The 26602-nt window shown below is 37.7% G+C and overlaps 1 protein-coding gene across 1 annotated transcript; it reads right to left on the bottom strand.

The window, feature by feature from the left end:
- Window positions 1-596: 596 nt before the first annotated feature.
- Window positions 597-6049, bottom strand: LOC147612047 (uncharacterized). Its single transcript, XM_086784246.1, has 5 exons — window positions 5952-6049; window positions 4910-5334; window positions 3775-3983; window positions 2246-2640; window positions 597-1205 (listed from the first exon to the last, which is right to left on the bottom strand). The coding sequence occupies exons 1-5, from the start codon at window positions 6039-6041 to the stop codon at window positions 750-752; spliced, it is 1575 nt and encodes a 524-aa protein (XP_086640372.1). The 5' UTR covers window positions 6042-6049; the 3' UTR covers window positions 597-749.
- Window positions 6050-26602: the final 20553 nt, after the last annotated feature.

The following is a 26602-nucleotide window of genomic DNA, read 5'->3' as shown; positions in this document are numbered from 1 at the left end:
TAAATAATATATATTTACATGTGGGTGCATGTGAGAGAGAGAGAGAGAGAGAGAAAGAAACACAGAGAGAGACAGAGACATGGAAGTCTATGTGTGAGAGTGTATGGGGAGAAAGAGTGTGTGTTTGCATTAGTACATGTACATGTGTGTACATGTGTATACATGTGTGTACATGTGTATACATGTGTGTACATGTGTGTGTGTGTGTGTGTGTGTGTGTGAGAGAGAGAGAGAGAGAGAGAGAGAGAGAGAGAAAGAGAGTTTTGACATTTGAGAGTGTGTGCATGCATATGTGAGAGAAAGAGGGTGTGTGTGTGTGTGTGTGTGTGTGTGTGTGTGAGAGAGAGAGAGAGAGAGAGAGCAAGTGTGTATATGTGTGTGCATGTGAGAGAGAGAGAGAGAGAGTTTCAACATTTGAGAGTGTGTGTATGTGAAAGAGAGAGAAAGAGGGCCATGTGCATGTGCATGTGTGTGTGTGCGCGCTCGAGCGAAAGAGAGAGGGAGAGAGAGATATGGTTGTAGAGGGAATAGTTCTTTTCTGGAACCTTGGTAGGCAGCAGCAATGCGAGGGTGCAATAGTAGTTCTACCTAAGGAGTAATATTGTTGATTAAGTGTGGAGTGAAGCACTAATTGATAAAACCTTGGTACAAAGAAGAGCCATATTGAAGAGCGCAGTGGCTTAATGGCTCAGGCATAGTCCGGCAAGCAGAAGGCCGAGACAGTACAAAGAAGAGGGCGGCGTAATCGGTCAGGGATAGTCCGGCAAGCAGAAGGCGGAGACAGCGGTGCCGTGTTCGCCAGAGATGGGGAGGTTGGTGTAACCGTTACCAACGTAGATGCAGGCGCAGGTGATTGAGACGCCACCGTAAATGGAAGCGCCGGTGGTATTGCGCCACAAGATGGCGCCGGTGAGGGCGTCCAACGCGTAGACGTCGCCAGCCTCCGTGAAGGAAGTCCCAAACACAACTCCTCTGGCAACGCTCATAGGGCCAAATGGGTAGGAGGCGCTGGGCTCCGCAGTCGACCACAGGACTTGCCCAGTCCTTGCGTCCATCGCCACCCATCCTCCCCCTGTTGTCACGTCTGTGCCCGGCGCTAGGGTGAAATTGCTGTTTAGGTTGTTGATTATGCTGGTGTACACTCGCTCCCCGTCCGTGCAGGAACCCCATGACGCCCCCCCTAGATCTCCTCCTGGCCCTGCTGCCTGCCACACACATTCACAATCCAATGCATTTACAGGTGTGCCACACACAGAAAGGAAACCTCAGCGAACACACACACACACACCCCACTCCCCCCACACACACCCACACACACGCCAGATCTTAGTAATGTAAGTTAATATTACTTCCCTAAGATGATTGTGGTGAAGGTACTCTAGGCCAACACCCATCACTTGTCTTGTTTTGATATTCTACTTATGTCAGTCTCTTGTAAGAGTTTGGTGCATGCCCATCCATTTGTACTCATGTGCATGCATCCATGCATTCATGCATGCACCCACATGTGTCAGTGTTTGTGTCTACATCTATATACATGTTTATTTAGGGCCAAGTTATGGCGCTCTCTTTCTCTCTCTCTCTCTCTCCACATACAAAATGATGCATGATTTCCATGTTTTGTGGTGAAAATTCTCATGATTAATTTTTTCTTTTTCTTGTTTTTCTTTGGATGTGCCCTCTTGTCACCCTTTTATGAAAATTTATGTTTTAGTGCATGTTGATCACAAGGAAAAAAAAAATTGCGTCTCTATACTTTGTTCTTTTCTTTCGTTACACCTTTAACCGTAGGATTCAATATGTGGTGTTGTATTTAAGTTGTGCCGTTGATTTTCATCTTTAGGCTTAACATGTTGTTTTTAATCTCATGAAAGAGTTGTGTCTTTTTTATGAAAGATTTGTGTCTTTTTTATGAAGCTCTTATTAATAAGATTGCATTTCTTTACAAAATTGTCTTATAAAACTTTGATCAAAATTTATTATTTTTTAGTTTATCTTAATTGTAAGTACTTTGATAAGGTTAATATTCTTTACAGGATTGGTATCCTTTATGTTTATATCATGGGTATGAAATTCATGTATCATAATTGATACTTGGTTGGCACATGGATTAAAGAAAATGAGTCCATTGATCAATAGTTTTAGATTGTATAAACTTTATGGTCTATATATTTTTGTAGATGATTCATATAAAAAATGGATCTTAATACAGTTGGTTCAAGTTGCATGTGAGTAGTAATCTTACCGTGGACCATATAATATCTCCGGTATCACAGTCCAATCCCCACACAACTCCACTTTTTTGTCCAGCCACCACAAGACATAGTTCCTTGCTTGAATTTTTATGTTTAGGTATCATGTCAAACTGTAGTAGCATGGGGGCTTCTCCAAAATCATAATCCAGCCCAAGAATAGAAGGACAATTTGGGGTGTTGGATGATAGTTGGCAAGGAAATGTCCACACATCATATGCTTGCAAGTTCCTACTCCACACGATGGTCCCACTGTCTATGCTCAATGCCATCATGGAATCTTGATGATTCAAAGGATCTTGGCATGGATCTACATCAGTTTGTATACTGCTATTAGATCTTCCATTTTCACAATCTTCAACAGACTTGGGTACCTTGTAATTATTCCCTGCAAATAAACATAATTATTAGTCTCATGATCACATGTTTATGCATTAGATGTTTATAGGTGAGGGAAGAGGGGTGTTGTAATACTTCACCCTCCAAACTTTCAAATGACATCACTCACTATACTCAATTTCAATGTGTATTAATATTGTAAAAACAAAAGCAATGCTTTGTAACATAGCTCCAACACACAAAAGCATGCGCATCCACACATGCATGAAGCCACATAACAATGGTTCTCCACCACATACCTCAATTAAGGGCCCTTTTCCCATCAGTCCATTAGTGGAAAAGACAAGGAAAGATTCTATAGTATTATCATACAAATTACTTTTTCCATCATGCAAAGAAAAGAAAGGTGGAGCAAGTTTAAGAGGGCCAAAATGATATATTTGTATGGAGATTGCATGCATGACTATAGAATCTCCATTTTCTCTAGACACTAACACTCACATTACTAATTTGCTCTAGGCTACTATGAGCAATATATGCATGCTTTGCATTACGCCCCTTTAGATTGTCATATTGGACAAGTTTTCCAACGCATTGTTTTTACTATTATATGGTTGGTGTATGTTTTAAGTAGTAATGCAGTGTATGTTTTAAGTAGTAATGCACATTAAACATAGAGATCAAGTTATTAATAGTGGAAAAGAAGGTTACAAAGAAGATGTGAATATGTATACAAGAGTATGGTGGATGCATGTTTACAACTATGCATTAGACATGGAACCATGATATTGAACTTTAAAAAACTAAAATAAAATGTAAATGTGTGTGTACATGCACATGCACCTATATATTTGTGCACACGTGCTTACGTGTGTGTACACATGCACATGCACCTATACATTTGTACGCACATGCTTACATGTGTGTGTGTGTGTGTGTGTGTGTGTGTGTGTGTGTGTGTGTGTGTGTGTGTGTGTGTGTGTGTGTGTGTGTGTGAATGCATATGTTGTGTGTGTGTGTGTGTGTGTGTGTGTGTGTGTGTGTGTGTGTGTGTGTGTGAATGCATATGTTGTGCTTACATGTGTGTGTGTGTGTGTGTGTGTGTGTGTGTGTGTGTGTGTGTGTGTGTGTGTGTGAATGCATATGTTGTGTTTTACTAATTTAAGTTCAAGGGGAAAAAAACCTGTGGCAATGAACACTAGACGCCTTTTTTCATCAATAGAGGGGCTACTACCCCAAACTGCAGCCCCGTAATATCCCGAATTTGCTGGTAGCATTGATGTTTTCCATACCACCTTGCCATCTTGCAAAAGTATTTTCTGAAAGCTTCCTTGAAATGTGCAACAGCCACTCAAACCTTCTTGTAAAGAAGAAACGCCCACATAATAATACCTGGAATGCATAAACATAATATCAAATTGATGTATCAAAATAGTGTTAAATTATTAAATAGCACCAGATTCGTTAATTATAAGAGTAATGAGCACACTTATTGCTAGGTACTCATGATGCTAGCTCGAGATACATTTGTGCTTGAAGTAGCACTCAAATAGAAATCTAAGTCAATAGATGAAAAGTTAAATTTTGTGATATGCTTCAAAAGAAAGATAGCATCATTTGAACAAAAGAACCAAGACAGCTTTTTAGATCAAGTATAGATCATCTGCCACAATTGATGTGTTGAACAAATCAATAAAAATCTTCTAGTTTGAAACTAAACTGGGATGCATGGTAAGCCAATGGTTCATCATGTATATGGGTTGACAAATTTCATGTCACGTGAAGCTTTGTAATTGAAGCATCAGCCTCACATCAACAAGTGCGTGTGCAAAGAATAGTTCAAAAGGAGAGGGAGGGCTTATGTGTTTTCATACCATGTGTGTGTATGTGTGTGGAGTGAAAGGTGGGAGGGGGGCATGTGTTTTCATCCCGTGCGCACGCATGTGTGTGTGTGTGTGTGTGTGTGTGTGTGTGTGTGTTGTGTGTGTGTTTTGGGGGTGGGCGGGTGTGTGTGTGCGTTGGGGGGGGTATGTGTTGTGGGATGCTCAAGGACCATAGTGAGTTGTATATATAGATCATGCCATTGATTTGACCCACATGGGAGGAAAACAAGGTGGATCTAATGAAAGGGACATTGGTTCATGAGCTATCAAGGTACTCCTTAACAATGTACACAAGGGAACAGGAGATGTGTGTGTGTGTGTGTGAGAGAGAGAGAGAGAGAGAGAGAAAAAAACAAGACATGGTTAAACCTTAGGTTAATGAAAGCAAAAGGATTAGAGAGGGCTAATTAAACCTTTAGACCAACTGCAACGCACCCCTCGTAGACGGCTCCGGACATTGTGATTACGGCTTGATCGGCGGTGTCGAGGGGGTCGGTTTTCCAAACGAGGCTACCTGTATGCCTATTGACGGCTATGACGACGGCTGGCCCCAGCAGTCCCACCAGCAAGAGCTCCTTGTAAACAACGGGGGTAGCTCTTGATCGCGTCGACGCTCCGACAAGCTCCGTCAGATTCTTCTTCCACAGGAGATCCCCCGTCTCTTCATCCAACGAATACAGCACGCCATCCCAGCCGGGGAAATAGACGGCTCCGCCTGCAATTGAGGGCGTGGCCGACACCTCGAAGCCGGTCAAGAACTGCCATTTTAACGTGAGCTTGGAGACTGTCTTCTCTGTGATCTTCTGCCCCGGCCCTATCGCACTCCTATGGTTTAGAATCCCGTTTCCATGGTTTACCCACTGAAAAACAGCAGGCTTTCAATTATAACAACCCACTTAAGCTTTCATTACTTAGATTAACAACGCATTACAGTGATCACGATTAAACTTTACGCTTTTGATGATCTAATACGGGAGGCTGCACTAATCAAGTAATCAATCCTCGAGCTCAGTGAGCTCTTTAGTGTGATAGTGCAGCTCTTTAGTATGATCGTGCAGCTGCTAATTACTTTCAAAATCAAGTAATCAATCCTCGAGTTTAGTGAGCTCTTTAGGATGATCGTGCAGCTGCTTACTTTCAAATATCGATTTGCATCTTGATGAAGAAATGCATTAAATCTATGAAGCAAAGCTCATTAATCCAATGATATCTAGCTTACGATGATGTTGCAATGCATTAGATCTTATACAAAGAAGATATGCACTAGATCTACAAAGCAATTAGAAGGGGACAAATTAATATTAGTGCTGCACTGAGTGCTTCAAAAGGTGATTAAGTGAATCAAATAGTGTGGTTATGCATGAAGGTGTAATATATGAGGGAAAGATGCATAAACGCTTGTGTGTGTGTGTGTGTGTGTGTGTGTGTGTGTGTGTGTGTGAGAGAGAGAGAGAGAGAGAGAGAGAGAGAGAGAGACGTCAATGTTTCCCCATGTATTTCCGCATAGAAAGAGAGCTCCAATTAAAATTAGAAGTAGTGTTGTCAAAGCATCTACTCTTCCTTTCATTATGGGTGCCTTCTAGACCATCAACTCCCTTCCCATGAGCCTTTATAGTAGGCTAGTGCTTGCCATTGTGGTGTTCACGGCACACTTTGTTGCACTTTACAACTTGTATAGATCGTGGCTTTCACGACTTTCGTTTCAAGGCCACTTTAGTAGGATTTTTCTTGCTTAATTTTCCAACAAGGTGCCAAAGCCTATGGATATGTCATACTCTCCCTAACTTGCTGCCTTGTCTTGCTCATTAGAGTAAAAAAAAGAGGCTGGCCTCATTAGTGGCAATATTAATGTCAACACCCCTTACATGCAAGGTATATATAAGTAGTATATATCTCAATAATCGTCCTCTTATCACCATACATGTGACAAATATAACAATTAGTACAGCTAAAAGTCTCATTAATGATTCTAAATACTAATCATTAATATCAAGACGATAAAAGTTACATAAGCAAAGTAACTTTTGCATTTCTTAAGTTAATGTAGAACATTATTTGTTGTAAGAGTCTCCCCATCTGCCAAGGTCATCACTTTATGGATGAACCTCCCCATCTGCCAAGGTCATCACTTTATGAATGAACCTCCCGACCTTTGAAGGTCACCGCTATATGAATGAAACTCCCCATTAACCAAAGGTACATTATTTGTAAAAGTCTCGCCATCTACAAAGGTCATCACTATATGAATGAACCTCCCCATCTAACAAGGTCATCACTATATGAATGAACCTCGCCATCTTTGAAGGTCATCACTATATGAATGAAATCCCCATCTTTGAAGGCACTACCAAACATACAAAACACTATATCTCTTAAAAGGGGTAATAATGTGAGCCTTGTGACATTTTAATTTTGGAGAAGTTGACCAAAAAAATTATACTTTAACTCCACCAAAAACATTACTTTTGCAAGATTTGAGTTTCCTAATAGTTCTTCATGGGGGGAGGGGATTCACTTTATAAAAACCTTGTATGTCACATGCATTCAAGGGGTATTATAACCCTATATCAATTTTGAATGTTTTGCAACTTTCAAGGTAATTAAAGTATTATTTTTAGGCGAAGTTGTCTTCTTTTTCTCTCACTTTTCTCCTTTCAAATCCTCTAGTATGTAAATTATTATTCCAAAGTCAACTCCCCTTCCCTCCACCTTGCCCCTTGTCTCATTTTTCTTCCACTTTAAATGCATCTCAATATTATATAAATAAAAGAATGCCCCTTTTTTAAAGTGCACATGTGATTTGAACCAACAAACATATGCCTTTAACTCTCCTTTACCTTCTCATCGTCACTTCTTTAAAATAGAATAAAGTAGACTCCAACAAGATAGATTTGCTTTCTCATTGTATGTCAGATGATAATGACATCTTCCTGTTGTTTTCATTCTAGAGAACTATTTTGTGTGAAATATTTTTTTAATATTATCATTTTATTAGCGCCTATGTGTGTGAAAAAAGATAAAATTCTAAATCTAAACTATATCATAATTTCTCATGCATTAATGTAAATTTTGAGTCTTTTTATATAGAATGCATAAGTTCAGCCTCAATTTGCGAGCATAAACTAGTTGATGGATTTAATTATTACATGGTTGAGATCATGAAATAAATAATGTATTGAATTTAACAATGGAGTGAAAATGTTATCATTGATCTATAAAGAAGTTGCATAGGGAAAACAATATTGGCATATATGTTCATGGTTCCTTACTTGGATCTTACTTGTTTTTTGTTTTAATATCCATAATAAGATTGTGATGCATTATCATATATGTTATCATTGATCTATAAAGAAGCTGCATAGGGAAAACAATATTGGCATATATGTTCATGGTTCCTTACTTGGATCTTACTTGTTTTTTGTTTTAATATCCATAATAAGAACTAGCATTTGTGGAAAAGAAGAAGTCTCTAGTACATATACGGAGGCAAAAGTGAGGAGGATAAGCTCGAGCGGTACAATTCCTCTACTCTTATCTTTGGCTCAATCGAACCCAAGCATTTTGTGCCTCATAGACACTATGTAGGCCCATAGTAGCTCTTCTACATGCATAAGGGCTCTTGCAATAGCTCTTATTCAAGAGCCTTTATGCATAGCTCTAATGTAAGGGCATGTTTATGGCTTACTACCTAAGCCCATAAGCAAGGTGCTAAAGAGCTAAATGGAACACATAGTAAGGGACTCTCATTGTGTGCAAGACACAATTTGGGGCAAGAGCTAAAGCATCATATTCATTCCATTCTTTATTCTCTCAAGTTGTATCCCATATAAAGGGGCATTAAATAGCCATTTCCATGTGACCTTTCAACTTCCATAATAGCTTCTTGCTCCACATCTCCACTCTCATGTAACTCCCACACATGTGCAACACTCCTAACTAATTCTTGATGTGACATCTTGTAACTCCTATGGCTAATGACATAATCCCATGCTTTATTATGCTAATGTTCCCTAGCCTTCATAGAAGAACATGCAACTAGACCATAAGTCATAAGAGTTTCAACATTAATTTTTAAAAATTTTACTTAAATTGGTTCTGGAAGATGTCAATTTCTTCTTCATGTAGAGTAAGTTGTTGATGTTCACTATGCATAACTACCCCTGACAGTAAATTCAAGTCTAAGTTATTGCAGAGAAGCATTGTTTGCATGACCTACTTCCTTTTACAAAACATTCACCTCTGATCTCTTTGCTCTTTTTCTTGTGCCTTATTCTTCTCTACCATGGTCTGTATTATTTTCCCCTTCTTTGCTTCACCCAATCGAGTTTGTCTTTCATGAGTTACTTCTATCTTAATTTTGCCTTTCAGCTTTTGAGCAAGGGGGACTTCTAAGATTTCACACATTTTCTAATCTCTAATGTATATAGCCTTTAGCAGTGGAAAAGGACTATGAGGAGGATCTAGTACATTTTGATGACATTCTGATGACAAAGAAGAAGAGCCATTGAACCCAAAGGAAGAGAGAGAGAGAGATGAGCTATGAGCTGAATGTGAGGAGGCTTCAAGAGGAGACAATTGTCAGACTCAAACTGGAGAAATGGTGGATACCAGAATTGTCCCTACTCTTATGCTCACATCATTTAGACTCGGAGACTATTGATGCTTGTCAATGACAAAAATCAAAAGGTATCTCCTTTTCCCTTGCATTCAAGTACTCTCTTAAGTTAGAGGTCAATAGTTATGTTAAACTTTTTTAAGTGTGATGTAGCTTCTCTAAAGAATTGAGTAGAGCAAAAGGTAAAAGAGTTAGTGGACTTATAAAGGATGCAACATTGGCAAAATATCTAAAGCGGTTCTCACAAAAAAATCTACAATGATCAAGCTGTGGTGCGAGTGTTTGTCATCAAAACACTCTAGATGTCTAGTTGGATATCTAGCATGGTGGAATGCCGACAAAATAATTATTTAGAATAAGAAATTAGCTTTGCACAATCATGGAAAAGGGATAGAAGTTTATGCATTCAAAAAAAACATATTATTTAACATACTTATCATATGCAATGGCATGTGGAATAGAGGAGCCAAGTCAATTTACATACTATGGAAAACATGAACTTGCTTGATACAATAAGAAAATATTATTTTCTAGGAAAGAGATTGAAAATCAAGTAGAGGTTCCTACCCTAAAAAAGAAAAGATTATGCAAAGCCAAAGATCTCTATCCAATGAAGAGATCTCCTAGGCCTGAGGAGTGATGTTTCCATTTCATGATCTCGTAGAGCAAGGCTACCAAATTTTGAAGTAGTGACCCATCTTTTTTTGTATCTTTGTCTTAATTCCCTCCACTCAAGACATTTTAATGCTCCATTTGATATATGCCAAGCTTGTTGCCTTCTTTGTTTTGAGTAAGTTATATTGCATTTTTCCCTCTTACTACTTGAAGTTTTTTTTCAAGAGCTTGAATCCTTTCTATATCATCTTTCATTTTTTGAAGACTGTGTTCTAATTTTGGTTTCATGAAATCAATCTCACAATTAGCAAGATGATTTTCTACTTTAAGAACATCATATTTCTTATATCACCATAAAAACCATATCATAAATTAAAACTTCCATACAAGGGCGATAAAGTTGATTGCAAGTAAATCAGTTCCCATTAGCATATATCTGAAAGAAGAAATAACAAAATGAAGAACAAAGGTTAAGATCTCCTCAACAACATCCTCTAAGTAGGCAAAACCACAAGAGCCAATCAACTTAAGGCTACAACATGAAGAAGTAGAAAAAGTTGGTCCTTTTTTTATTCCAAAAGATACCAGTACAGGAAACATAATAGATGTGCATGCTGCTAATAAAGCAACAAGTACAACAAAAGAGCCAAAGGATGCAGCTACTACTACTACTACTATGGAGGCGCGAATGATAATAGAACCAACTAGTGAAATAAAAGAGTCAAAGGATGCAATTGCTGAGGTGAGAGAGAGCGAGAATGAACCAATAGCCATCGTGCCAACATGATAAAACTTTCTCGCTCCACCTGCTTGAAAATGGGATGTAAAAAAGAATCTTATCCTATCACATAATTATGTATACAATGTGTACTACATTCTTGTCCACTCTCTACCAAGAGAATTTACTTTTTACTTATGTGTCTAGCTTTCCTTTTGTGCTCAAGAATTTACTTGCATGTCTAGCTTCCTTTTGTGCTCAAGAGTGTGCAATTGGAATAACGTGTACAATAGCAGTGTTGATGTCTTAACATTTAAAGCATCCTTCTTGCCTTTTAGATAACTATTATTGAAAAAGTCATAAAAGTGAGTCAATATTGTGTTAAGTCAAATTATACCTTTCGATTATTTACTTGAAAGAAGTTGTGAGGAATCTCTATGTCTTCTTCATTCTATAAGTCATTTCTAAGTTATGCCAAAGAACATTTTTGCCTAATGGATATTACATTGATGCTATTTTCATTGATAAAAATGTCAATATCTATGTATCTTTTAAGAAAAAATTAAAAATTATCAGTAATAGCAAACGAAGCTATGGCAAAATTTTTAAAAAATAATACATATCTTCTTTTATGCATAATGTTAGAAGAGGACTTCCTAGCATATTCTAGGATTGGACATCCTATGTAAAAAGAATGATTTTCATCATATTCATGGGAGATATATTTTTAGTATTTATCCATAAATATTTAATTAAAAGAAAAGAGATATTTTTGCTAAATTTAATTTTTATGTGAAAAGAGGAATTCCCATGATAATTGAGATCCAAGTAATTAAATGGTAAAAGAGTAATTTTGGCATATTTAAAATAATGGATGTTTTTATTTAATTTAAAAAAGAGAAATTTTAGATAAATTTATTTTATTTATCAAAATTTTTAAATGATAAAAGAGGATTCTCCATGACATTTGGAATTCAATCATTTAAATACAAAAAGAGGAATTTTAAGCATATCAAAAAAAATATTTATTTGTATTTAATTAAAAGAAGAATTTTTATGGTATTTTAAGTAGAGAAAGGTTTAAATTAAATGTTGGTGACAAAAGAGGAATTTTCACCATAGATCCACCTAGAAAATTAGGGTTGATAATTAAATATTCTTAGATATTTTATGTGGATAAATCACCAAATTGATATTTACCCAAAATTAGATTAATGGAAGAAGAGTAATTTTATAAAAATTCGATATTCTCATATAGAACCATTTCTTAATCTATTATGGTGGTTAGGAAGGAATGAAATTCATAAAGTTGGAATTTTCTTCACGGTTAGAAGTTTGGTAGATTTTTTATCTGAAGAAAATCCTTAGGAATCAAAGTCAGAAGTAAATTGAATAATTTTGGCTAGACCACGACTGTGAGAGGGGTGGGCAATAAACTACTTGCCCATCTCTCGAATCTGAATCAAGCAAAAACCTCGTGAGACCAATTCCAATTCTTGACACAAAGAACACACTACTGTTGAATTAGCATAGTTTTTCCTTAACCGAAATCATCAAGTATCTAGTTGGAAATTCAGTCAAATGATGGGTAGATTACCCTGATGAGAGATCAATGATTCTCATTAAGAAAATCTAGATTAAGGGAAAAGGGTTTTGTGACCGAGTATTCTACTTGCATAGAACCTCTATTTTCTTTAAAGGACTGTTTTATGCCAGAATGCTAGAGGTGGCATTTGGTATGTGATTAACTAAGGAGAGAGACTCGTTTGCAACAGCTGGCGGGGAGTCGTCGAGGGACGTCGCTCATGGCAAAGCCTGCCGAGGTCTTGACCAGCCTCGGTATGGTTAAAATGGTGCGCTTCCAATGGTACGATGGGCAAGGATCGACGAAGCGGTCCCTGAGTGATGCACTAGGACACCTAAGTAGGATCCTAGAGCGTTATGACCAGGTGATGCACAGGCTCGCGGTTGCTAGGACACCCATGCGTACGTCGAGGAAGATACGAATGAACTGAAAAGAATTACTTTTGTGAACTGAAATTTGATATTGGATCTCGTTGGTTGACCAGCTGGTCTTCAACAGAGAGTCCGGATTATATATTTTGTAAACAATGGACTCAATATTTTGGAGGATTATGATTAGTAATACTATGATTTCATTGAAAGATTGTTTTAAAGACAGACGAATCTGTTATAATGGCAATTTCATATTTGGTGTGTAAGTGGTATGCCTACCTTAAATTTTGCTTGAAGTGCCGGCTAGGGGGCCTGGGAACTCTTTCCCTCGGTACTAACTAGGTAAAACATAACCAATTTTTTATAAAGGAATCCCACCAATACAATGGTTGGGCGGTTGGGCGGTTGGGCGGTTGGGCGGTTGGCTAACCCATGGGCCTAGGCTAGATCGGGGGATTCGTGCGATACAAATAGTTATGATTAAGTTACGTTAGTTAGATTAAGTCCTAGAAGACCCTTATTTTGTGGGAGGGAATTAGCGGGGCTATGCCTCGCTAAAGGAGAAAAAAAGCGGTGATTCTATGGACCAAGTGCAAGTCTCTTCTTTGATCTGACCATGTGACTTTAGGGTTCGGTCGGCGGATCAGTTTGGATAGTTAAGACTTTGACTCGTTAGATCAATTCTCCCGTTAGATGATTTTCTTCGTGGAATCGCCCATGCCTTCCAGGCGGGAGGGAAGTTTTTCTAGGTTCAGTTTTTCAGAGGAACTGTCGGGCTAGTCTCTTATCCGGATATCCGTGGGGTGAGGCCCTGAGTGTGGATCCCTGCCTCGCGCAAGAGGCTGACGCTACTTTCGCCACTAGGGCCCTCGGAGGGGGCATCGCTTGTGGGAGGGGGCGGGGGTCTCACACCCATTGATGTCATCTTTGTCAACGCCTATACATCTGAGTGCACCACATCTGAGTGCTCTCTTACATTCTTATCATGTGAAAGTACATTCTTTTTTTGCATTCCAAACTAACATGCTTCACATACTTTATGCATTCTATCCACCTTAAACTTTGGCAAACCTGAATAATTTTTGAATTCTGCATAGAATTCAATTATTTGTGCCAGATATCTATATCGGCCACAACACTTGCACCTTGTGCAGACAAAGTAGCTTTCACCTTAGGCATGATTACATCCAAAGTAAACATTTTTCCCACTCTTTTTTCCTTTGCAACCAAACGACATTTGTTGTTGAAGTCCTCAACATAGCAGCCTTTAGGGTTAAAGCATACTTGCAAATCCTGCTCAATCCCTTACAAAAACCAAATTCTTTGTTATGTTAGGCGCATGAAGTACATCAACCAAGTACATCATCTTGCAATCCTGCATAGCCAATGACACATTTCCAATGTGATCAATAGGATGAGCTATGTCATCCCCCATCTCTACATTACCTAGATTTTTCAAAATTTTGACATCTCTAAACCACTCACTACCATGACAAGTCATGTGGTTAGAGGCTCTTGAATTGGCATATCATACATTATCACCATTTATGGTGGATACATCCATGTGATGCTGCATAACAACAAATGCTCACATCTATCTTTAGCATGCTTGCTTGAAGATGCATAATTGTTTTGTTGTGGAAACCCGCCATTGTTTATGTCGCTCTCCATCTTACGACATTCTACTACAAAGTGACTTTGGTTTGCCACAATAAAAACAATCCTTTGAACTTGATCTTGATCTGTCCTTGTTACCAATTTTCTCAGCCTCTATGGCTCCCTCTTGAGACTAGGGCCTTTTCCACCTATGTGTGTGTTTTGTTGCTCTCTGTGAATCATTGGACTTGTGTTGCCATGATTTTTATTTTCAAAATGGCCACCACCTTGGCCTCGACCATGACCTCTACCTCTAAATTTGAGTAAAAGGCCTATTATATATGAAGTGTTCTTACTTTGGGAGGAGGAATATTCTTCATCCGAAAGACTTCTCTTCTATAATTAACATAGACACCAAATTCCAAAAGTTAGAAACATTCTATCTTATTATAGCAAAATAGATGTATTGAATGGCTTGTATTCTTTGCCAAGCCCATTCAAACACATGCTCACCCTTGCTTTTATATTTGTATGGAACATCTTTACTAGGTTTTTCTATCATATAACTGATGGAGTGCTAGCATCCTCTATATACTCTATCAGTGTTTGTTACACTGGCGCGGCTGAAAGGCAATACATGACTTTCCATGCATCATGGTTCGAGTCTTTAAATTCCTTTATCTCTTCTAGAGTAACGTTCTCTTTATAAAATTTTGGAGACTCCTCATCATCTGCTTCAACATAGTCCCAAAATCTTTTTCCCATTAGGAAATTGTTCATTCTAAACTTCCATGCATGGAACTTATTCTTGTCAAGCTTCTCACTGACAATTTGGTTCATGTTGTCAGGAACCTTTTCTTCCATAATACCCAAAAATCTACAAATAAATAATTAATGTATACAATTTCTTGTCAAGCTTCTCACTGACAATTTAATTGATGTTGCTAGACATCTTTGCTTACACAATAACCAAAAATATTCAAACAGAAAATTTTTGTTTACAACCTACAACACAGTAGTATCTAATGTATCTCTTGTATGTTGCTACTTCTATATAAGTTATATGTCGTAATATATGACCATAGTATATGTACATATATATACACACGATCAACAATACATGTGAAATCATTGTATGCACATCCAAAATGCATTGCAATAACCAGAGTTTGGATAAAAATAGTTCTAAAACAAAACTTTCCAGAAGTACTAAAAAAACACCTTGCAGTGGCCAAATGGAGGTAGACATGTACTTGAAATGCAAATCCCACTAGAATTATAGAACAAAGTATTGAGCACAGTATAGGTATCTCCGCACCATCAAAGACAGCTCCTCAATGGAAGATGTGTAGCTCCAAAGCTACCCAGGGGTTGTCGTACCAAAATAGGAAGGGAAAGGGATGATGATGCTCTTACCAGTGTACCACTTCCTTTTCCTTCGTAGCTTCCTTTGATTGCTTCTCAACTCCTTAGCTGAACACCTGGCTCTGATACCATCAAAAGATTATGGGAGGAGAGAGAGCTTGAGCTCTTACAAGCACACACACACACTCTCACAACAATGGATAAGACACACATAGAGATGGAAAGCTGAAATCTTCTTAGATTCTTGTTGCTCTCAAAAGAGGTATACAAAAGATAAGTGAAAATTCAACATAAGTATTAGAGTACTATTTACAAGTGGTCCCCATGTGAACATGCTAAATAGACGAGCTGGTAAGATAAGTATGCCATAACTATGGCATCTGTTCACCCTAGTAACTATGGCCTAATTTGAAAGGTTGGATGGAAGAGACAATACAAGCCAATCTACAAACCAAGGAAGAATTACCCTTGCTTGTCGCTCGAGGAAGATTTGAAGGAAGGGAGGACCTACCAAAATTAGCTCAAATTTTAATCACCAAAAATGGAAAAGTATTATGAGAGAGAATGCTTCCAACCAGTGGTGCCTAAGGGTTATCAAACTCTTGTAATCCTTGATGGTGGAGCAGGAGTGAGCATTGGCCCCAAAACAATGTTGGGAAAAGTGGGAAAAACCAGCCTTAGAGTGAACAAACCTCATTGTTGTGAAAATGGCAAATGGTACCAAGGTTCACAACCTATGGGGGTTTTGCAAAACTTGAGGATAACAGTCTTCTCATTCCGCTACTACCATATGTTTATGGTCATGAACTTTACTGGACACATGGATTCGTACAATGTGATAAGGGGCAGACCATTTTTGAGGAACGCTAAGCTAGTTCATGACTGGGCTATGGATCACATTTACCTACGAAAGGACTCACAAATCTTTAAGGTAGACGTGCGGACATGTAAAAATCATCCCATGAAGGGGTTGTTTGGAAACGATTCTGTTACCATGGAAAGGATAGCCTTGGTATAGTACCAATAGACAATCAAGAGAATCATATGAAGAGGACATCTTGTATGCCCCAGTTTTGAATGAGGATTTTGTGAAAACTAGATGCATGTACTAGCAATAATTGATGTTATGGAAAAGATTGGGATAAAGAATGTGGAGCCAAATTGAGAGAATGATGAAGATATGGTAACCATAGTGCACATGATGAGACAATCTGTGATGGACGAATCTTGGGGAATCCCTTCAAAAGAGAAAGATTATGGAAATAATTGTGGGAAAGAGACTTCGAATTAAGCTACAAGGTTGAAGTTTTGGACATGGATGAAGAAGAATCATTATCGTGCTAACCGCAATGAAATTATTAGAAGAAAACGCACAAATGCTCAATGACTAAGATACGCCATGGCCATGGAAATTCATAAGGAGTTCTCTAGGAATTAGGAAGAAGAGTTAAGCCAGATTATACTATAAGAACCTCTAGAACCAACAGTGGGCCAAGAAACCCCCAAGCTCACAAGATAAAAAAGAATAAAAAGAAAGAAGGCATTCGCTGAAGCTAAATGAGAAGCAAAAAAGGAATTGGCAAAAAAGGAGGAGAATGAGAAGGAACCTGACTTACAGAAGGTTCCCAATCATTTCAAAACCTTTGATGTCGATGAAAGGACAGTAGTTCACCTGAGGGCATAACAATTTAAAGGTGAACAAAAAGGAGTTTCATATGATGGACCTATAAAGTTGAAAGAAGTAGATATTGCAGAGTCTGGTGAATATCACAAACCACTTTTTATCACCATAGACCTAGACCCGTAGGAAGAAGAAGAGTCTCTTTATCACCACGAACATAACCCTGTATTGGAAGAAGAAGAGTTGATTACTCTCTTGAAAGAGTTTAAGGATTGCTTCACTTTGAACTACAAGAACATGAGAGACGTACTGTCGAAAGTGGTTCAACACACCATCCCTATTATACGGAAGGCACAAGGCCAGTTAAGCAACATCTGTAAGATGAATCCAAAATACTCAGAAATTGTTAAGGATGAAATTGAGAAACTCATTGATGTAGATTTTATATATGAGATTGATCACACAAATTGGGTATATCCAATTGTGATTATACATAACAAAAATGGAAAGCTTCGTGTGTGTGTGTGTGTGTAGATTTGAAGAAAGTGAATGTGTGGCTAATTGAACTACCCATTGCCATACATAGAGCTTGTTTTAGGGAGAGTGGCTGGGGGCGGAAGCTTATAGCTTCCTAGATTGGATGGCAATGAGATCCTACCCATTTCCATACACAGAGCATGTTTTGGAGGGAGAGAGTGGTTGGGAGACGAAAGCTTATAGCTTCCTAGGGTGTATGGCAATGGGATCACTACCCATTGATATACAAAGAGCATGTTTTGAAGAGAGTGGCTGAGGTAGAAGCATATAGCTTCCTAGCATGGATTCTTAGGATACAATCAGGTGTCTCTAGCCCCAGAGGACCAACAAAAAACAACTTTTACTATAACACAGGGAACTTTCATATGCAAAGTCGTGCCTTTTAAGTTAACCAATGCTCCTGCAACATTCTAGAGGTTGATGAGAGTATAGCTTTCAAAGATTACTTACAAAAGTGGTTAAAAGTGTTCCATCGATGATCTTTGTTCGCATTTGCAATGTATAGAGCATTTAACTTGCTTGAGAATAGTGTTTAAAAGGTGTCAATTATATCACATATCTTTAAATCCTTTGAAATGCCGATTTTGAATATTATATTAGAGTACATAGTGTCAAAAAATGGAATTTCCATTGATGAACGGAGCAAGGTAAAACTTATATTGGAATTGCCACTGCTACCAATTACCGAAGGGTCCTGAAGGCTATTACCGGAGATTCATTACGTTCTACGTTGAAGGGGTGCAATGGTTTATGGATCATGTAGGCTATCACTGGAGATCCATTATGTTCTACATTGATATAGCTAGGCCATTATACAAACTTTTGATTGTATTTGAATGGACTAAGGAGTGTCAACAAGGTTACAATGAATTGAAGAGGGAATTAGCTATTGTACCTATCTTGCGAATGCTAAATTGGGACCGCATATTCCACATGTACATTTATGGCTCAAACTTTGTAATTGGGTGTGTTTTGGCATAACCACGGGAACATAAACTAGACCATCCAATATGCTTTGTAAGTCGATAGCATAATGAAGTTGATATGAACTACGCCACAATGGAGGGGAGGATTAGCCATGGTATATGCAGTTAAGAAGAATATACACTATCTATTGGTGAGTTTGTATTCTTTGTGGATCATCAAGCTTTGATGTATCTTGTCCACAAACCTTGCATGACAAGGCTTGCTAAATGGAGTTCGTCTTTACCGTCACGGTGATGAGAAAAGTTTCATAACATGTATTGGAAAATCACACGCCAAGAATACCTAATGGAGAACGAACCACTAAAGTTTATATGAACTACCAGATGTTGTGCTACTGTTCAAATCAGATCTAGTACCTGAATGGAGTGAAATATCTTGCCTTTAGTTTCCTGTAGGATAATATATTGAACAAGGATAAGATGTGACGGCTCATTAAGTTGGCAGCACCTTACCAATTGATAGTAGGTCAACTATACATGCTAGGCAAGGATCATATGCTTAGACAATGTTTCAAGGAGGAGTTGTTCCTAGCCATTATTGAAGAGGCTTGTAATGGAATCGTTGGTGGACATTTCACAAGTGGAGTAGCTTCTCATAAGATCTTTTAAGGTAGGTTATGGTGGCTAATTATGTTTGGTGACACCATGGAATTCATCAAACACTATGATGAATGCCAAACGATTTAACATTTCTCATGGGACAAGATAGGATTGCTTTGGTTTCCGACCATAGTGCAACAACCTTTTGAAAAATGGAGAATATACCCATTAGCTCAACTAAGTGTTTTTTTGAAGTAAAACCCACATGGAAGGCATATACTCATACAACTGCCAAATTCTTATATGAGCACACCATATCAAGATTTGGGGTGTCCCCTAGAGTTGGTTTAGCAATAAAGGCTCCCATTTCATCAATGAGGTCATTGAACATCTATCGGTTGGATTCTTGGTGGTGCACCAAAAATCATTAGTGTACTATCTCCAAGCCAATGGAAAGGTGGCAAGTACTAATAAAGTCCTCTGTGGTATCCTGACCTAAAATACAGAAGCTAGGCGTATCAATGATTGGAAGCACGTTGATAGCAAATGATGTGGGCCTAAAGGATCCACATGGAAAACGCCTTTTTAGCTCACCTACAGGATTGAGGCAATGATGCCTATGAAATATCTAGTACCAAGCTTAAGGATAGTGGTTAGAGAACATTTTAGGAAGAATGCACTAGCCGAGAGGCTAATTGAGTTATAAACGCTTGATGAGACTAGAGTTGTTGCTCTCCATGGGATACTTGTAGAAAAGCTCAGATGCAAAAGGTGGTTTGACCAAAAACTAAAAAATAAAGGAGCTAAAGGAATGAGACTTGGTACTCATGTACGGAGTCAATTCTTCCAAAAAAAAATTTACAATATTGAGGGCTAGGGCCATTTAGAACTGGTGTGGTCATGGCATTTGGCAGCAAAGGAGTCCATCATGTTCATATCCCTCGTGTGTTAGGCCACGGTTGTGAGGATGCATTTTTAGTGTGTGGATGGTAGCATGATTGATCTCACATCTCACATCTTTAGTGTGTGGATGGTAGCATGATTGATCTCACATCTCATGATTGTGAGATAATTATAGGCATGCTTGGACTCCATTCCATTAGGATGCATTTTTAATGTGTGGATGGTAGCATGATTGATCTAATGTCACATGATTGTGAGCAAGTTATAGGCATGCTTAGACTCCATTCCATTAGGAGAACAATAAGACAAACCCCAGGATATTCACTTGATATTTTGCATGCTTTTGTGGGTTATGTATGGATGGTGGCTACATAGATTATACTATGTCAGCATGGGGTGATCATTGATTTGAGCAGGTACAGTCCCTAGTTCCCATAGGACCAAATCGTTCGGCAGGCTATGACATATCGACAAATTTCTTACAACAAAGTAATGTTTCTACAGGCAGCATCACTGATGCAGTTAACGAGGAGGGGATCAATTATTATCTCATAAGATGCACTAGGTTAAAAAGCATCCTCGACCATGACATAGTGGATGAGCACATGTTTCACTTTGATGGTGGCCCCATAACATGATTATGGCAGGGTGTTTCTACCAGTAGCTTGGCCAAGCATGGAGATTCATTCACTTCCAGTAGAGGAAGTGGAATTTAGAGTCCTTTCAATTTTCCCATTTAGTGGTTAAGGTCAAGCTTAAACTTCATCAGGTATGCAGCACCAATCATGGATCTTAGCCATGTTGGGGAAGATGTCGTCCGGGTGGGATATGGTGCTCTATCTTACATTTTCTATGCAGATATCTCTAAAAGGGAGCTCGAATGCACAAAATATGGGTTTTCTAAATCTCGACATTCCTGAATGGTGTGTGATGGTAAGACCAAACTTTGTAAGTGTGTGGGGGACACCCCTCTCCACACTTGCAAAGTTATGCCACACCATGAAGCGTTGTTCGGGTGAGATATGATGCTCTATCTCATGTTTTCTATGTCGATTTCTCCAAGAGGACCCAAACACACAAAATATGATTTTTCTTGATCCTATCATACCTGACATCCGATGGTGAGATCAAACTTTGCAAGTTTGCAGGGGATACCACTCTCCACACACTTACAAAGTTTAATCACCATAGTTCAAGCAAGATATAGTACTCCATCTCATATTTCTGTGTGGGTTTCTCCAAGAGGGCCCAAATGCACAAATATGGGTTTTCTCGATCTCATCATGGAACGACATCCAATGGTGATGATCAAACTTTGCAAGTGTGTGGGGGTGCCCCCCTCCACACACTTGTGAATTTTGATCACTATATTAGACGTCGCTCGAGCGAGATATAGTGCTCCATATCACGTTTACTACGTGGATTTCTCCAAAAGGGCCCAAAGGCACAAAATATTTGAAGCAAAAAATGCATGTAATGAAGGGAATTCAAATAACATATCTTGCTAAAATTTAGAATTGAGGCTATCAACCAAATCAACTTCATCTATTGTCTCCAACAGAGTTTTCCTCTCATTTGAAGCTCCATCTTAGTGACACTATCACCTAGTACCACAACAATCCAAATAATAGTCATCCCAACCATAAGGGATATCAACCAAACCACTCTCACAAAGTAAGTCTTCTAGCATCATTTACACATTACCTCACCATCCTTTCCAAGCATATCAATTCCAAGCCAAGAAATTGGTCTAATAGAATGTGAATAATAATATCTTTAAGGAATAGGAACAATATTACCCTTTATTACATGCATCTTCACATAAAAAATGCATGTAAATTAATTAACATATCCTCTTATAATGTAGAAATGAGACCATGATAACATTCATCTATTGGCTCTAACATGGAGATCCTCTCATCTTAAGCTCCATCTTAGTGACACTACTATCTAGTATCATAGCAATCCAAATAACCATCATCATAAGCACAAGAGATAGCAACCAACCAACGTCACAGCCTAGGTCTTCTAGCATCATCCAAATTGCTTCACCATTCTTCCCAAGGATATCAATTCCAAGCCCACAAATTGATCCAATAGAATGCAAGTAGCAATATATTTAAGGAATATGAACAATATTAGCCTCCGTTTACATACATCTTCACAAAAACAATGCATGTAATGAAGGGAATTCAAACAAAATGTCATGTTATAATGTAAAAATGAGGCCATGATAACTACCAATAGAACTTCTATGTTGGCTCACCAAGGTTTTCCTCTCATCTCTAGCTCCATCTTAGTGACACTACCACCTAGTACCACAATGATCCACAAAGGGATATCAACCAACCATTGTCAAAACCTAAGACATCTAGCATCATCCAAATTCGTTCCCAAGAATATCAATTCCAAGCTCACAACCCCCAATAGAATGTGAGTAGTAATCTCTTTAAGGAAGAATAATAATATTCCCCATCTACATATGAAAATCTAGAGACGTCATAATAACTAGCATATTAATTTAAATACATCACTTGGACTAACCATGCTTTATACTTGGAGTAACCATGCCACAAAGGGGATTACATGAGATTAAAAGTTATTATATCAGTTCTAGATGAATACAAAACCAAAAGGAAAAAAACATTAATGAAATTATATATTTTGAGACATGAATTAATCATTAAAATTCTCAAGACATTTCAAGAACATCAAGTCCTCTTCATGCCTTATTTAATGTTGGAGATTGTTGACTTTAGAATGAAAAGCATTTCTTCTTGCCAAAAAAGGCATTGACTATATTTTGTTGTACTGTTGGAGTGCCCATTGATAATCTTGAAGGAACCCTCTTACCCATCAAGACAAAACCGCATCACCATTGAGAAAATGTACAACAAGGCTTTAAAGAAAGAACACTTTGTATATAGAGCTTACCTTCATATAAAAGAAAAGACAATAATGCTAGAAATGTCAAAATAAGACATGTTGAGTTTAAGGGAAATGAAAGAAAACAAGATGAAATAAGACACGTCTATGGAGAAAGGAATATGAAAGAAAGATGAGATTCACCTAGATTGAAAGACAGGTATGTCTACCACTTGAGAGATGGGTGCATTTGTACCGCCTAAGAGATGGATATGTAACACAACATTTTGATAACGTTGTAAAAGGGAATTCCCATTTATACAAATACATCATAATTTTCTACAAAAAATTATTAGAGGATTTGTTTTTTTATATGCAAAAAAACGACTTAATGTTGCTAGTCATATGTACATTTAGTAATCAATGTAGGGAATGGTGCTTTGATTCATAGCTTTGTGGAGTCTTTGCCAAAGAAATTGCTAGAATATTTCCTCACAGCTTCATCAACACCTTTCCATAAATTACATACATAGCACAAAATACTCTTTAGATTTCACTTCCAAGATGTCTTGTCACAATAGTTATGTTCCATAGAAACTGGATTGGTATCTCATGTACATAAATTTTTTGGTATAAATGCTGATATTAAAATTGTTGCTTTGTATTGATATAATGTGTCATTAATCTCTAGAAGGTTGCTAGCTATGTTACTATAATACTATACATTTTCCCCATTATGTGGTACTCATTGTTCTTGTCCGTTTCAATTGATTAGTTTGAAAACTTTTGCAAGACCTTAATTTTGCTTATACCATTAAAGAACATGGATGAGAGCATAGTGTCAACTTGTCATATGTAAGATGTGCCCCATTTTTGTGGTGCCACATGGTAAGTATTACTTTTTGAGATGAGATATGTATAGGCTATCTTGAGCTATAAAAGGATGCATCCATCTGCTTATTTCAAGAAGCTTGATTATGCAATGCAATTATGTTTCAACCACCTTAAATTCAATTTTAGGCTGGTATTAGAGCCTCATTAAGAGGTTATTATTAGGAGATAATCAACATGTGATTAGTGTTTGCTAAGGACCTTGAATAAGGATAATCTTATGAGATTAGTTTTAAGGATTTTTTCTTTGCTTCTCATTGAAATTAATAGAGATAGATATCCTAGATGAAGTATACAAAGCTCAAGAAGACTTAAGGAATGGGCTAGCCAACTTTACTATCCCCAAGAAATCTCATTAATACGACTAGACATTTTTCCTCTACGAAAGTCTACCTACCATGGGAAGGTTTGGATCAGCAAGAAAAGATCATTGAAGCTCTCTTATCCCTAAATAATTCACCAAATATTCCACTACGAGCATTGTTAAGTAGTTGTCCAAAATTGTTGCAATTGTATAAGTAGTGAATAGACATAGTAGATAAGATGACATGCTTAAGGGAAAAGGAAGTGAATTCAATGCAAGACAAACCCAAGCTTTGGGAGAGTGATTCTTCCAATGCAACCTTGCTAGTGGAGTACAAACTTTTCTTGAGAATCATTGCAATTCTAAATATTAATCCAAAAAATGTCCATCACAAAGGATTGCTACAAGTCACAGTAACCAAGCTCAATTTTGTCATCAAGTTGAATAATGGCAAGGGTTTGACACTTGGTTTAGTGAGGGACTTACTTTAAAAGCACAAAAATGCTTAATAAGCTTAAACCCTACTAATTGGACAATGGAAGCAAAAGTAGAGAAAAAGGAAGCAAAATAACAAGAGAACTTAAAGTAGAAGCCCTAAACAAAGAAGCCCTTAAAGTAAGGACCTAAATACACATGAATTATAAAAGTTACAACCTTATACACAAACGCTAAAACACAAAATTTGAAAAGAGAAGGGAAAGATATGAAGAAAAAAAGCAAGTAAAACATAAAGACAATAGAAATGTTGTGAAGTGACAAAAAGAAAAGTCTTAAAAGCAAGAAAGCCTAAACACACAAATTCTTTATTGTAAAAATCCTAAGAGCAAGGAAGCCTAAGAGAGAGAGAGAGAGAGAGAGAGAGAGAGAGAGAGAGAGAGAGATCTCATGTTAAGGTACATTGGGAGCCAAATATGACCCATGGTACCAAAAACAAGCATTGGGCTAGAAGGCCTCAAAAATATTCCTAGACAATAGCTCTCTTATCCCAAAATATTAACCGCTTGCTTTCCTTTCATGCTACTTGAACCTTAGCAAGTTATGCTCCCTTAGTTTGTAGGTTTCTTTATGCATCTTCTAGTACAAGTTGTTTAAACTATAGCCTTTGGCCTCATGGACCTTTTTGGCCTTCTACAAAAGTCAATAAATCATTAGTGAGCTTAGTGCAAATCTATTATGTTCTCTTTAGGAAATTGTGAAGAAAAAGACCTATGTGCATTAATGTGAATAACTTGAATATACTTAAATGATAGGCTAAGGTCATACAATAGTGATTAGGAGATTAAGAGTAAATTTATTGAATAAATAAGAATATACTTAAATGATAGGCTAACGTCATAGAATAGTGATTAGGAGATTAAGAGTAAAAATATGTTAAAGATTGAAGAGAGAATGCTCAAGAAATAATATAGAGAGAATGTTCAATAAATAATATAGAGACAAGTTGCTTATATATATGTTAGTTGTACATGTGTAAAGTATGATCATGATTAAGTTAGGAATTCAAAGTCATTTTTTATCAATTTATAAGTTGGGATTAATATTCTAATATCTACTTTTACAGAGAGAAGAGCCAAGACCCAAGACATAGAGAGAATCCTTAACACTAGAAGCCTACGGTAGGATTGTCAAGCTACAAAATCAAGAAAGGATAAGCCTCTAATCAAATAAAAAATATGAATTAAAAATCAAGAAAGATATTTCGGAGATTTACGAGCAAGAAGATTCCTAGCCTTATGTGCATGGAAGTGCACTAAAGTAAGGACCATAGGACCTTGAACATTGATGTAATGACTAGATAAGAGAGACTATGTAGATATGACATATGGTTAAGGGGTTGTAATCTCCCAAGGAAAAATGATGAAACCCCAAGAATGATGTGTAAAGTAGTTGTCTTGAGAAGACCTTTCCAGAATGATGTGTAAAGTAGTTACCTTGAGAAGACCATGCCAAGATAGTTGCACGACTGGATAAATTTTACTTACTCAAAGTATCGACTGGAGAGCTACGAAACGTCTTGTTGAGCTTGCAATGAATTACACTACTTTTTAGATTTGAATATGTGATGCATGTCTTGAAATTACTATTTGGACATTTTGTATTCATGTGATGCATATGTGTTGTCTGTTTGTGGAAGCCTATGTGAAGATACGGTGCATCACACAAAGGTGGTTGCCGAGACCTTAACCTCTCTTGACCAAACATGGGTGTGGTCCTGGCATGATTGGTGTGATGAGAAGGAAGTGGCTCTAGATTGATTGCAGACAGGTTGGAGCCTGGTAACTATGTATACATATTGGTACTAGACATACGTGGTCCTTGATAGTGGGCACTGGAGTGTACAGGCGTCTAGGATTAGTAAAACGAATGGGTGAAGCGACTCCTTGGAATAGCCTCTCTCTCTCTCTCTCTCTCTCTCTCTCTCTCTCTCTGTTCATTTTGTCCTTTTTTTTCTGGACATCCGGAAGACATTGACAGTTGTACATTGATTTGTCTCATAGGTCGAGTTCGGCCTCTAGTAGACGTTAATATAGCTTTCTTTCTTTCTCTCTCTCTCTCTCTCTCTCTCTCTCTCTGTGCACACAGGCAGAGCCAGGCATATGGTGCACAATTCATCGG

This window comes from Cibotium barometz, chromosome 46 (genome assembly GCF_041138505.1).
Source record: "Cibotium barometz isolate CiBa-2024 chromosome 46, ASM4113850v1, whole genome shotgun sequence".
NCBI lineage: Eukaryota > Viridiplantae > Streptophyta > Polypodiopsida > Cyatheales > Cibotiaceae > Cibotium > Cibotium barometz.
Note: the sequence above shows the minus strand (reverse complement) of the source record. Positions and strands in the feature narration are given on the sequence as shown.

What these genes read in the sequence shown, in the direction of transcription:
- LOC147612047 (XM_086784246.1), bottom strand. Translation starts at nt 6,041, where the DNA reads ATGAAAGGAAGAGTAGATGCTTTGACAACACTACTTCTAATTTTAATT. An exon ending in ATACATGGGGAAACATTGAC is followed by an intron (nt 5,335 to 5,951) that starts GTCTCTCTCTCT and finishes GCTGTTTTTCAG; the next exon opens with TGGGTAAACCATGGAAACGG. An exon ending in TCTAGTGTTCATTGCCACAG is followed by an intron (nt 2,641 to 3,774) that starts GTTTTTTTCCCC and finishes GTTTATTTGCAG; the next exon opens with GGAATAATTACAAGGTACCC.